Below are 12,700 nucleotides of genomic sequence, written 5' to 3' on the forward strand. Positions count from 1 at the left end.
CATTATCTTCGTATCGAGTAATGCTGGTAACTGATGCGTTATGCACGGGGATCATATCAACCTGTACCGCATCAAAGACAGCCTGAGAATGACCCAATAAAGTGTTGAAACTGGTAGCGACAAAATAAATTGAAATCTAAAACTTTGAACATAGCTGCTAAGGTTCAGTGACCGTGTCAGAATTATATTGGAACAAATAAGCCCTCGATCACAAATATTAAGTCAAAATTGACCTGGTTTCCACGCTACTATGAGCGTCGTCTTCAGAATTAGGCTAACTGTACTAAAACATATTAGGTATATAGTACATTAATAAAAGAGTCTCGTTGCAACCTTGTTCACAGTACGAGCAGCCCTTAGCGGCTCGCCATCTCACAACTGTTCATGACGTCGCCTTTCCGGCTCAGATCTTTCTTAATATGTGACTTGTAAGTACTGCATCTTTTCCAGTCAGTAAAAACTTTAATTTTATTAGTGTACTATATACCTAGTATGTTTTAGAACAGTTAGTCTAATTCTGAAGACGACGCTCATAGTAGCGTCGAAACCAGGTCAATTTTGACTTAATATTTGTGACCGAGGGCTTATTTGTTCCAGTATAAATTGAAATCGTAAGGATGGCTGTAAGTTTTTTTATTTTTTGTCACGATAGTAAACGGCCATCGTCCCAGTGACCTCCTGCTAAAAGGATGGACATACAAAAGTAGCAGTGGAGGTCGATTCTTTGAGAATGCCCGGTGAAACGTCCGACGAATCGCTCGGCAAACCTCGGAGGGAGATCCAGTGGTGATAGCCGACAGGTGACAGGTCAACAAGTGGCCCCAAAAAGTTCGACAACTGTGTAATTAAACTTGAACCATCTTGACGAATAAATAGAGCGGATTCAGAACTCTCGATCCCGGAACACGTCGGACAGAGGTGTCGGTCTGTAGGAGAGCTACTGGTCCTGAGGCGGTGCGGGCTGCCGCCGGCGGAAGGGGAGCCGCGGCAGGCGCGGCAGCCGGCGGCGGACGGCGGCGCTGAGCTGGCCGTAGACGAGGAACACCAGCAGCGGCACCACCAGCAGCTCGTCCACGAACAGGTAGAGCCAGCAGGCGACGCCCAGCAGCGCCGCGTCGCTCAGGAACTCGAACCACGAGCGTACGCGCCGGCGCACCACCTCGGGCGGCGGCGGCGCCTGCGGCTGCAGCAGCTGCAGCTGGCGGCGGCGCAGCTGCCACAGCTGCTCCTCGCGGCGGCGGCGCGCCTCCCACTCGCGCTGCTCGCGCCGCAGCTGCTCCAGCCGCTCGCGGTACACCCGCTCCGGGTCGGCGTCGTCCGACTCCTCGCGCGACGAGGAGCGCGCCAGCGCGCGCGCCGGGATGCGCAGCGGCGCGCCGTCGTCGCGGTGCATGGGCGCCGGCTCGCGGCCGCCCTCCTCCTCCTCCAGCAGGTGGTAGCGCGCCGGCACCGTCGCCGGGCCCGCGTCCTCGTCGTCGTCGTAGCTGTAGCTGTCCTCGGAGGAGCGGCTGCGGCCCAGCTGGTGCAGCAGCAGCGGCGACCGGCCCAGCGAGCGCAGCGGGCTCGCGCCGCCCAGCCGCTCGCGCACCACCGGCGTGTCCTCGCGGAACCTCTGCTGCACCTCCTCCTCCTCCTCCTCCTCCTCGGCCGGGCCGCTCTCCTCGGAGGACATCCGCCGCGGCGGCGCTCTGGCCACTGCTGGAGTGGCGGGCTCTGCGACCTTGGCGCTCTTGAGGATGCCCTTCAGCTCGTGCTCGGGCGGCGCCTCCTCCTCCGCGCGATCCTCCCCGGCCTCGGCGGAGTCCTCTTCCGGGACGGGAGACGCCTGGCGGCGCTCCGCGTCGTCGGCGGCCGCCTTGAGCTGGTCGGCGTCGAGCAGCGCGGCGTAGGCGCGCGGGCGCAGCGAGCGCCGCGACGCCAGGTCGCTGATGAGCTCGCCGTAGTGGCTGGACACCGCCTGCCGCATCGCCGCCTCCTCCTCCAGCGACGCCTGGCGCGACGCCATGGCGATCCGGCGCCGGCGGGCCGCCTCCGCCGCGGCGCGCAGCTGCGCCTCCTCGTCCTCCCTCTCGTCCTCCTCTTCCTCCGCCCTCTCTTTGTCCTCCGAAGCTACAGCCTCTCGGTTTTGCAGAGCTGTTTCTTGTGGCGGCTGCTTCTGCTGCTGCTGCGGTAGTGCTGATGTGCAGAACATTTATTATCAACATGTATCACCACAATAAAACAAAATACACTACTGCTCAATAAAATTACTACACCAAGAAGAAATGCAGTTGATAAACGGGTATTCATTGGACAAATATATTATACTAGAACTGACATGTGATTACTTTTTTACGTACTTTAGGTCCATAGATCCTGAGATATCAGTACCCAGAACTACCACCTCTGGCCGTAATAACGGCCTTGATACGTTTGGGCATTGAGTCAAACGGCGTGTATAGGTACAGCTGCCCATGCACCTTCAACACGATACCACAGTTCATCGAGGGTAGCGACTGGCGTATTGTGACGAGACAGTTGCTCGGCCACCATTGACCAGACGTCTTCAATTGGTAAGACAACTGGAGAATGTGCGAGCGAGCGCAGCAGTCGAACATTTTCTGTATCCAGAAAGGCCCGTACAGGACCTCCAACATGCGGTCGTGCATTATCCTGCTGAAATGTAGGGTTTCGCAGGAATCGAATGAAGGGTAGAGCCACGGGTCGTAACACATCTGAAATGTAACGTCCACTGGCCAAAGTACCGTCAATGCGAACAAGAGGTGACCGAGACGTGTAACCAATGGCACCCCATGCCATCACGCCGGGGTGATACGCCAGGATGGCGATGACGAATACACGCTTCCAATGTGCGTTCACCACGATGTCGCCAAAGACGGAGGCGACCTTCATGATGCTGTAAACAGAACCTGGATTCATCCGAAAAAATAACGTTTTGCCATTCGTGCACCCAGGTTCGTCGTTGAGTACACCATCGCAGGCGCTCCTGTCTGCGAAGCAGCGTCAAGGGTAACCGCAGCCACGGTCTCCGAGCTGATAGTCCATGCTGCTGCAAACGTCGTCGAACTGTTCGTGCAGATGGTTGTTGTCTTGCAAACGTCCCCATCTGTTGACTCAGGGATCGAGACGTGGCTGCTCGATCCGTTACAGCCATGCGGATAAGATGCCCGTCATCTCGACTGCTAGTGATACGAGGTCGTTGGGATCCAGCACGGCGTTCGGTATTACCCTGCTGAACTCACCGATTCCATATTCTGCTAACAGTCATTTGATCTCGACCAACGCGAGCAGCAATGTTGCGGTACGGTAAACCGCAATCGCGATAGGCTACAATCCGACCTTTATCAAAGGCGGAAACGTGATGGTATGCATTTCTCCTCCTTACACGAGGCATCACAACCACGTTTCACAAGGCAACACCGGTCAACTGCTGTTTGTGTATGAGAAATCGGTTCGAAACTTTCCTCACGTCAGCTCGTTGTAGGTGTCACCACCGGCGCCAACCATGTGTGAATGCTCTGAAAACCTAATCATTTGCATATCACAGCATCTTCCTCCTGTCGGTTAAATTTCGTGTCTGTAGTACGTCATCTTCGTGGTGTAGTGTATATTATTTGTAACAATTTGCCCTACACGGAAGACAGCCAACACACACTCGCCATTTTCCCCACAGCCCACTGTGCTCGTGGTTCAGTATCGGCTCTGCTGAAGATGACTGCAGGTTGGTGCCGCCCTGACTACAGTGGACGACCTATTGCTAATAGCAACAATTCTAGTGACACCTTGGATATGCCAATATAGCTGCGTCTGGCGGGCGCGAACCGCAGACGGAACACACGACGCGGCCCGGACCTATTATGGAGCGCCCAGCACGAAACAGAAGTGGAAATCAGAGGTAACAGCCATGAGACAGAGTACCCAACATCTCAGATCGGGTCTAACACACTTCAGATGATGACCACAACTGTTCACGACGGCCAAAACGGGCGCGGACGGCAGTCGGAACATCCGCGACTGGAGAGGTCCGTTGAAGCTGAGTCTGGCGGGCGCGGACCACAAACGGAACACTCGACTGGGCGCGGACCGATTAGGGAACGCCCAGCTCCTTCCAGGCATAAATACTGGACTCGATCGACCCAAGGACCAGCCTCAGGTAGCACCTGAAGAAGACAGCGAGGCACGCTGTTGAAATACCGTGCGAGAACGACGCGAACATCCGGATGGATTCTCGAATATCCAAGATGTCAACAGATCGCCGGGAAAGCATGAAGAATTACAACAAGTCTAGTATTAGATTCGCGCACTGTCTGTATCAGATTTCATTTGTTCAAAATATAGAAATTATACTTTTTGGTTTACACCTCTTTTAAATACCTAAACTGAACTAACTCTATCTGAGCAGCCCTCAGGAACCCCTACAGTACGGACTGACTGCCGCGTCTTCCTCAGCCTATAGGCGTTACTTGATGCGGATATGGAGGGGCACGTGGTCAGCACACCGCTGTCCAGGCCGTGACTGGAGCTGCTAATTCTCAGTCAACTACCTCCTCAATTGGCCTCACAAGGGCTGAGTCTACCCCATTTGCCAATAGCCCTCGGAAGACTTTGACAGTCACCCAATCGAGTGCTAGCCGAGTCCCACCGTGCTTAACTTCAGTATATGACGGGAAGTAGTGTCACCACTGTCGCAAGGCCGTTGGTATTTTAAATACCTACCATCCGATAGTTAAGTCTGTTCTGATGCAACCACGGCACACTTTTTGTGAATCTTTTATGTGTAGGGTGACTGTAAATCAAGTTCGCTGCTTGAGAGGGCCTCTGTGGAAACTTAGTGGATACATTTGGACCCACATGTGCAAGACAAATAACCAATAAACCATAGAAAGATATAAATTTTAATTTCCACATGAGAGGGTAACGTTTGTTAATTGGGTACCATGCTTACGTTCCAGGCTACAAACGTTGCTCAATGTCACGATGGTCTAGAACGGCACCATAGTTTGCTCTAATGCGGCCTGTAACAATGTTGGACCATGCAGTGTTCCGTTGTCATGACACAGCTCGTGCACCAGTTGAAAATCACGCATTGTGTCCAGCCTTCTCATCGATGGCAACAGTAACTACTTCAACAATTGGTGGCGCAATTGGCCGTCAGCCTCTCTCAGGAGCGATTCCCAAGTCACCAGTTAATTCGAAATGCTGGATAATGTTCTTCATCCCCAGGGCAGAAAGAGGACCTCTCCATATTCCTTCAGTACATCGTTACTCATGAAGAGCAGCAGCAATGTTGCCACTGCTTTGATAAAGCAGCTTAATGAGTAAAGCCCTGCTCACCTTGTCCACTGATAGGTTGAGTGTCTGGAACTGTATTGCATACTGACGCTTGTGTTTCATTCCTACATCATCGTACCAATACCGGCGCCTAACAGCACGTCTAGCCACTAACAATACAAATCTTGCAATGCACAATCTCAACGTAATTCGTATGAAGTTGGATACCCATATTGTAAATAGTTTTCCGTTTACAATGGCTCGACGCTCAGTTATAACCACCCTGTATATTGGGATCACGACTTTGATATGAGCTGTGAGTTCACACACAAGCAGACTGCGAGCCACCTTGTGAGCTTCCAGCAACCTAACTAAATCCCTCATGCCACACCCCTCCTGCCGCAGACCTTGTCGGATGCTTTGTCCACCCACATTTCTACCAAGAAGGTAAATCCTCCCATCCCACCCTCCCCCACAAGCAGCACTCTTTCTCCTATATTCCCGTCGCTTCTGCCGCTTCCTCCTAGGGACTTGTGTCCTAGATATACTAACACACCACCCGCAAATATTCAGACACATCAGGTCGTAAATGCTAAAAAACCCGCCTGTATTGGCGCCAGTCGTGCACCAGTCCCAGACTTCCCATCAACTCTTCCAGGAAAGCGTACCATCGACCCACTGGCAGTAATTCCATCCCTCACCACCCCCCACCTCCACAACAATAATCCCTTACCTCGCAACCTGAACAAAGCTGACCCCTCTACATCCTCTCCCTACAACATCTTCTCCATCCCCAACGACCCTCACTTTCACAACTCCCTGTTCCCGACCATCCACCGGTTCCAGCTTCCAACACTTGGACAACATACTACACAGAGTTAAACACACGACTCAAAACGCATGGCGTAATAAGTACTTCACATGAAATACACACATTCCAAAGTCACAATTTACGTATTGACGCTACTACCCTGTCCACTGAACTGTGTAAAACCTCGAAAATCCTACTTTTACTGATACCTCACAACCCCCTTTGATACTTCTCTCTTTCGACTAACATCAACGTTTAGGAAGGTCTTCGACTCCACCCTCTTCCAACACGTCCTTAAAACCTGAACCAACACCACCTCCTTCCCCTTAACCACAGTGGCTTCCATCTCACCTTCTCCTCTGATGACCAGCTCCTCCATTTCCCTTTTAGCCTATTCCAACAGCTCAGCATCTATAATACTGATATTTTTGTCTCTTTCAACCAACAGTAATCCTACGACTCTGTATAGCATCCTGCTCTCCTTTTCAAACTCCACTGTTACACACTTCCAGTTAACTATATCCGCCTTATCGCATCCTTCCTACCTAATCACACATCCTTTGCCACTCTTAACAATATCAGTTTCCATACCTCCCATCCCAATACAGTTGTCCCCAAGGCTTCGTCCTCTGCTTTCAGCTTTCTATCCTCTACACTGCCGATATGCCCAAGCTACCTACACCAGTCCAACTCCTTCAGTCTGTTGACCTGCACCACTTTCCTCACACTCTATCCTACACTCTAGAAATCTCAAATCACTCCAAATCCGTCTCAATCAGTTTATCTTCTAGTATGCCAGGCCCGCAAATGGACGTCTACAGAGTGCCAACAGGTGGCCTTTTTAGGTGAATCACATTTTATGCTCCATCGGACAGATGGCTGTTGGCGTGTGCGGCTCTGCAACAATCGTCGGAAATGTCAAGGCCGGAGGACGGAGCGTTATGGTCTGAGGGATATTTTCGTGGTAGTCCCTGCGCGATCTCGTCATTCTGGAATGCACAGTGGATAAACACTAGTAAGCTGCTATCCACCCCTACATGCAATTTGATTCTCACAGGGGAACCTTCCCATCGCACCCCCCTCAGATTTAGTTATAAGTTGGCACAGTGGATAGGCCTTGAAAAACTGAACACAGATCACTCGAGAAACAGGAAGAAGTTGTGTGGAACTATGAAAAAAATAAGCAAAATATACAAACTGAGTACTCCGTGCGCAAGGTAGGCAACATGCCGTGGTCTCGTGGTTAGCGTGAGCAGCTGCGGAACGAGAGGTCCTTGGTTCAAGCCTTCCCTCGAGTGAAAAGTTTACTTTCTTTATTTTCGCAAAGTTACGATCTGTCCGTTCGTTCATTGACGTCTCTGTTCACTGTAATAAGTTTAGTGTCTGTGTTTTGCGACCGCACCGCAAAACCGTGCGATTAGTATACGAAAGGACGTGCCTCTCCAATGGGAACCGAAAACATTTGATCGCAAGGTCATAGGTCAACCGATTCCTCCACAGGAAAACACGTCCGATATATTCTATACGACACTGGTGACGGCACGTGCGTCACATGACAGGAATATGTTGTCGACCCACCTAACTTGGGTCTCTGAGCACTATGGGACTTAACATCTGTGGTCATCAGTCCCCTAGAACTTAGAACTACTTAAACCTAACTAACCTAAGGACGTCACACACATCCATGCCCGAGGCAGGATTCGAACCTGCGACCGTAGCAATCGCGCGGTTCCGGACTGAGCGTCTAGAACCGCGAGACCACCGCGGCCGGCGCCTAACTTGTACACTTGGCGAATGAGTAAAAAGATTCTTCTACCTTGCCCGATTTAGGTTTTCTTGTGGATGTGATAATCACTCCCAAAAAATTGATGAAAACATACGAGTTTGTCACATAAACTGAAAATAAAACTTTTCACTCGAGGGAAAACTTGAACCAAGGACCTCTCGTTCCGCAGCTGCTCACGCTAACCACTGGACCACGGCGTTGCTGAGCTCACATTACCCTTCGCACGGACTACCCAGTTTGTATATTTTGTTTACTTTTTTCATAGTTCCACACAACTTCTTCCTGTTTTCTCGATTGATCTGCGTTCAGTTTTTCAAGGCCTATCCACTGTGCCAACTTATAACTAACTCTGAGGGAGGTGCGATGGGGAGGTTCCCTTGTCAGCACGATGGCATCTACCAGCACGACAATGCAACACCACACAGCTTGCACTGTGCATGCGCTCGAAGAACACCAGAATGAGTTTACTGTCTTCCTTTGTCCACCAAACTCGCTGTGTTTGAAAGGTTATTCAAGCTTTTGACAAGTGGCCACATTGATGTGATTGAACTGTGTAATTTACGGTATCTGGTGGGGGAGATCTTTTGTCAGCGTGAAGATAATGGGCCAGTCTTCCGATAATGCTTCTACATGGCTTGTGCCTCTTAGGCTGACATAAGGGCTTGTCACTTTCCCATGACAGTAGGTGTTTTCGAGCAGCCATTGGAATGAAATTTCTGGGAGTCCCAGCATTTTAAAAATGTTTCAAACTCTTTGCGACGAACTACTAGGGGTGATGGATCACGTCCTGGGGACCAACTTTTGTTACAGACCAAATTTCCGTTGATGCTTCCCGGCGATGCTAAGCGTCTATTTATTGAATTCGCCAGTAATCGGACGACAAGCTCTCATCGAACTAGCAAATGTACTAACGATGTGTGCAGCATCTGCACACTGTTTACCGCAGGAAACTCACAGAGTGATTTTCAACAAGGAAACCTTAATAATGACTGTCTCTAGGCAGAGAAAGATAGTTTAGAAGTTCAGCCTACCGCCTTTCACGTGGAGCAGATGACTGGCTTGCAGGCAACACACACTGCATATAAACGCCACGGAATGCCTATGCCCTGCCGCCTCGCACGGGCGTAATCAATCAGGGAAGGTGCCAAGTGTCGCTAGGACGGTTCAGCGAACGTTCTGTCTGTAATAAAGTTGTTCCCATGGCGTAATCTACACCCTATGCATACACTGGCTAAGTACCCTGTGTTGCCAGGGTAGCTGTTTATTCCTGTCTTCTACTGGTCCATCTCATTCCACCTCCCCTCAGTCTATACATCTCCTTCTCTCCCCTTTCACTGCCCACCTACTCCATCCCTCCCCCTCTCTGTTCACTTCATCCTGCCCCTCTTTCTGTTCATTACCTCTACCCCAATAGGAATTTGTGGTTCTTGCCCCCGCAGGATTTCTTTCCATATGGTAAGTAAGGCGTTTACCAAGTTTGGTTGAAATCGATCCAGGGATTTAAGAGGAGCTTTTGTCACATGAACTTCACATATATTTAACGTAGTTCACACATATCAGCAGAGATATGTCACCTGTATCTCTAGCGAATTTATCCATATCTGAAATTCGTTCCTCATATCAACATCCTCTGAAGAGGTCATTTTAACTCGAATTCTTATTTGTTTATACTGTTACGTCTATACCCAGTTCCAGTAGTAAACTGTCCTTTAAAAATGAGTACAAATGAGTTTACTATCTCAGATTAAATTTCACATTAATATACTACCTTACTTATATTATCAACTAAGGGGAATAAGCCGTTTGTTAATAATCCGATTTCGAAATTTCGTGGTATGAACTGTGCAGCCATGTTGCACCACATATTCTTGAGAATTTACCTCTCCCTTATTTCTGAAAAGCTACGATGTTTATTCATTATGATCATCTAAAATGGTAGCTCTACTTGAGAGCAAACCGAAATACTGTAAGTAATATTTTATCAAAGTAATTTGTTTATAATTAATTAAAATGTAACTTAGACTGTTGTACTGTAAATTCATTGATATTTTGTATGTAATTAAATAAACTTTTCCAAATTGAATACTAGAACATGTGGGCCAATAAATGGCCCATTTTTTGATGAAGGTAACTAAAATCATCTCATGAATTTTAAATTTATATTTGTAAATCTTACATTCAATAATGTATTCGACTGTTTTGTTTTATATGAAAGGAAGTGGCGCATGAGCTATGAAGTCAGTCTGCATTATTATCTTTCGGAAGCTGTTTGTGTGAGAGTATTTTGGAGGCTGTCTGACGGTCAATGTATATTCTACCTATGTACTGGTAATTAGTCACAATATACTACAAGAAATGGGCTGAACTCCGTGTTTTATTCCAACATTAGTACTACAGCGACGCAAGGCTCGATGACTTTCTGAAGCAACAACTTACGAGGAGTATCTCATCATATGGAACTTTCATTAACTGTGACTGAAATGTTCTAGTTTCACTCGTCATCGTACTTGTGAATGTTGTGGCCCCAAACTATTAAGTTGTTCTATTGGTACGATGAATGTCCGATTCACACCCTAGCTCGCGAGCCAGGGTGTGAATTTTCATTCAAAGGAGCTACGATATCCTTTGAAAATGTCCTTCGCAGGTGGGGACAAAACGTTGGATTTTAAGGTTAAATCCATTCGACCACGGCATAACAGCCCAGAACATTTTATTAACTGTGACATTTCCGGCCGAGAAAGTTTATATTTTACAGTAAGAACTGTTTCATTGGTAGCAAAATATATATTATTCAAAAATTATCGTAAGAAATGTGATGCAGGAGTTGTTATAAAATATTTAAGGCCAACAAATTAAAGTCCCGACGGATGGAAGTCGTCTGTAATGTAATATCATGCATTACATTGATTTTCTTTGCTCTGCTACTCGTTTAACGATTACATCCGCAACAATTTAGCTGTTGATATAGACTGAAAATTATTCAAAAACTTAATGGTTTTGAGACTTTTTTGGTATGGTTTAAGTGCTTGAAATTCGCGATTGTTTACTTTGAACTTTGCGCTACGCGGAGCTACGTTCTATTGTTATGGCTTATTCGCCGACGGGTGCGCAGCACAGGAGGGGCTGTACAAACCGCTGTTATTAGAGGTCCATCATGTGACAAACGTTAGTAACTTTAACAATTATTATAAAATACTTGCAGTGTGCCTTACAAGCTAAAATTTCGGCAGTACATTTCTTTCAGAGCATTCTTTCCACGTGAAAAATTTCAGTATTCTCAAATAATGGGTAAATAGTGTCTGCGTATCTGCTGTTTGTGGGCTACACTTCTTATCAGACTGTAAGTCATGTGTGTACAAAGTTTGGTTCATATCGATCCATTAGTGTAAGAGTAGATTGGAACACACGTACACACATACATTTTAATAATATGTGTGGATATAATAAAAACCCCACCCACGAACCATGGACCTTGCCGTTGGTGGGGAGGCTTGCGTGCCTCAGCGATACAGATAGCCGTACCGTAGGTGCAACCACAACGGAGGGGTATCTATTGAGAGGCCACACAAACGTGTGGTTCCTGAAGAGGGGCATCAGCCATTTCAGTAGTTGTAGGGGCAACAGTCTGGATGATTGACTGATCTGGCCTTGTAACACTAACCAAAACGGCCTTGCTGTGCTGGTACTGCGAACGGCTGAAAGCTCAAAATGGTTCAAATGGCTCTGAGCACTATGGGACTTAACTACTGTGGTCATCAGTCCCCTAGAACTTAGAACTACTTAAACCTAACTAACCTAAGGACATCACACACATCCATACCCGAGGCAGGATTCGAACCTGCGACCGTAGCAGTCACGCGGTTCCGGACTGCGCGCCTAGAACCGCTAGACCACCGCGGCCGGCCGCTGAAAGCTCAAAAGTGGCTCTGAGCACTATGGGACTTTACAGCTATGGTCATCAGTTCCCTAGAACTTAGAACTACTTAAACCTAACTAACCTAAGGACATCACACAACACCCAATCGTCACGAGGCAGAGAAAATCCCTGACCCCGCCGGGAATCGAACCCGGGAACCCAGGCGTGGGAAGCGAGAACGCTACCGCACGACCACGAGCTGCGGACGGGCTGAAAGCAAGGGGAAACTACGACCGTAATTCTTCCCGAGGGCATGCAGCTTTAGTGCATGGTTAAATGATGATGGCGTCCTCTTGGGTAAAACATTCCGGAGGTAAAATAGTCCCCCATTCGGATCTCCGGGCGGGGACTACTCAAGAGGATGTCGTTATCAGGAGAAAGAAAACTGGCGTTCTACGGATCGGAGCGTGGAATGTCAGATCCCTTAATCGGGCAGGTAGGTTAGAAAATTTAAAAAGCGAAATGGATAGGTTAAAGTTAGATATAGTGGGAATTAGTAAAGTTCGGTGGCAGGAGGAACAAGACTTCTGGTCAGGTGAATACAGGGTTATAAACACAAAATCAAATAGGGGTAATGCAGGAGTAGGTTTAATAATGAATAGGAAAATAGGAATGCGGGTAAGCTACTACAAACAGCATAGTGAACGCATCACTGTGGCCAAGATAGATACGAAGCCCACGCCTACCACAGTAGTACAAGTTTATATGCCTACTAGCTCTGCAGATGACGAAGAAATTGAAGAAATGTATGATGAAATAAAAGAAATTATTCAGATAGTGAAGGGAGACGAAAATTTAATAGTCAAGGGTGACTGGAATTCGTCAGTAGGAAAAGGGAGAGAAGGAAACGTAGTAGGTGAATATGGATTGGGGGTAAGAAACGAAAGAGGAAGCCGTCTGGTAGAATTTTGCACAG

The 12,700-nt window shown here is 48.2% G+C and overlaps 1 protein-coding gene across 1 annotated transcript in view; it reads right to left on the reverse strand.

Moving 5' to 3' along the window:
* Nucleotides 1-478: 478 nt before the first annotated feature.
* LOC124795574 overlaps nucleotides 479-12,700 on the reverse strand; it is a 261,713-nt gene continuing 249,491 nt past the window's right edge. Inside the window, exon 12 of the mRNA XM_047259646.1 lies at nucleotides 479-2,175. Within this exon, the coding sequence (XP_047115602.1) occupies nucleotides 938-2,175 (1,238 nt within the window). The 3' untranslated portion in view covers nucleotides 479-937. The remainder of the gene's footprint in view (nucleotides 2,176-12,700) is intronic.

Source organism: Schistocerca piceifrons, chromosome 4 (assembly GCF_021461385.2).
Source record: "Schistocerca piceifrons isolate TAMUIC-IGC-003096 chromosome 4, iqSchPice1.1, whole genome shotgun sequence".
In the NCBI taxonomy this organism is placed as follows: Eukaryota; Metazoa; Arthropoda; class Insecta; order Orthoptera; family Acrididae; genus Schistocerca; species Schistocerca piceifrons.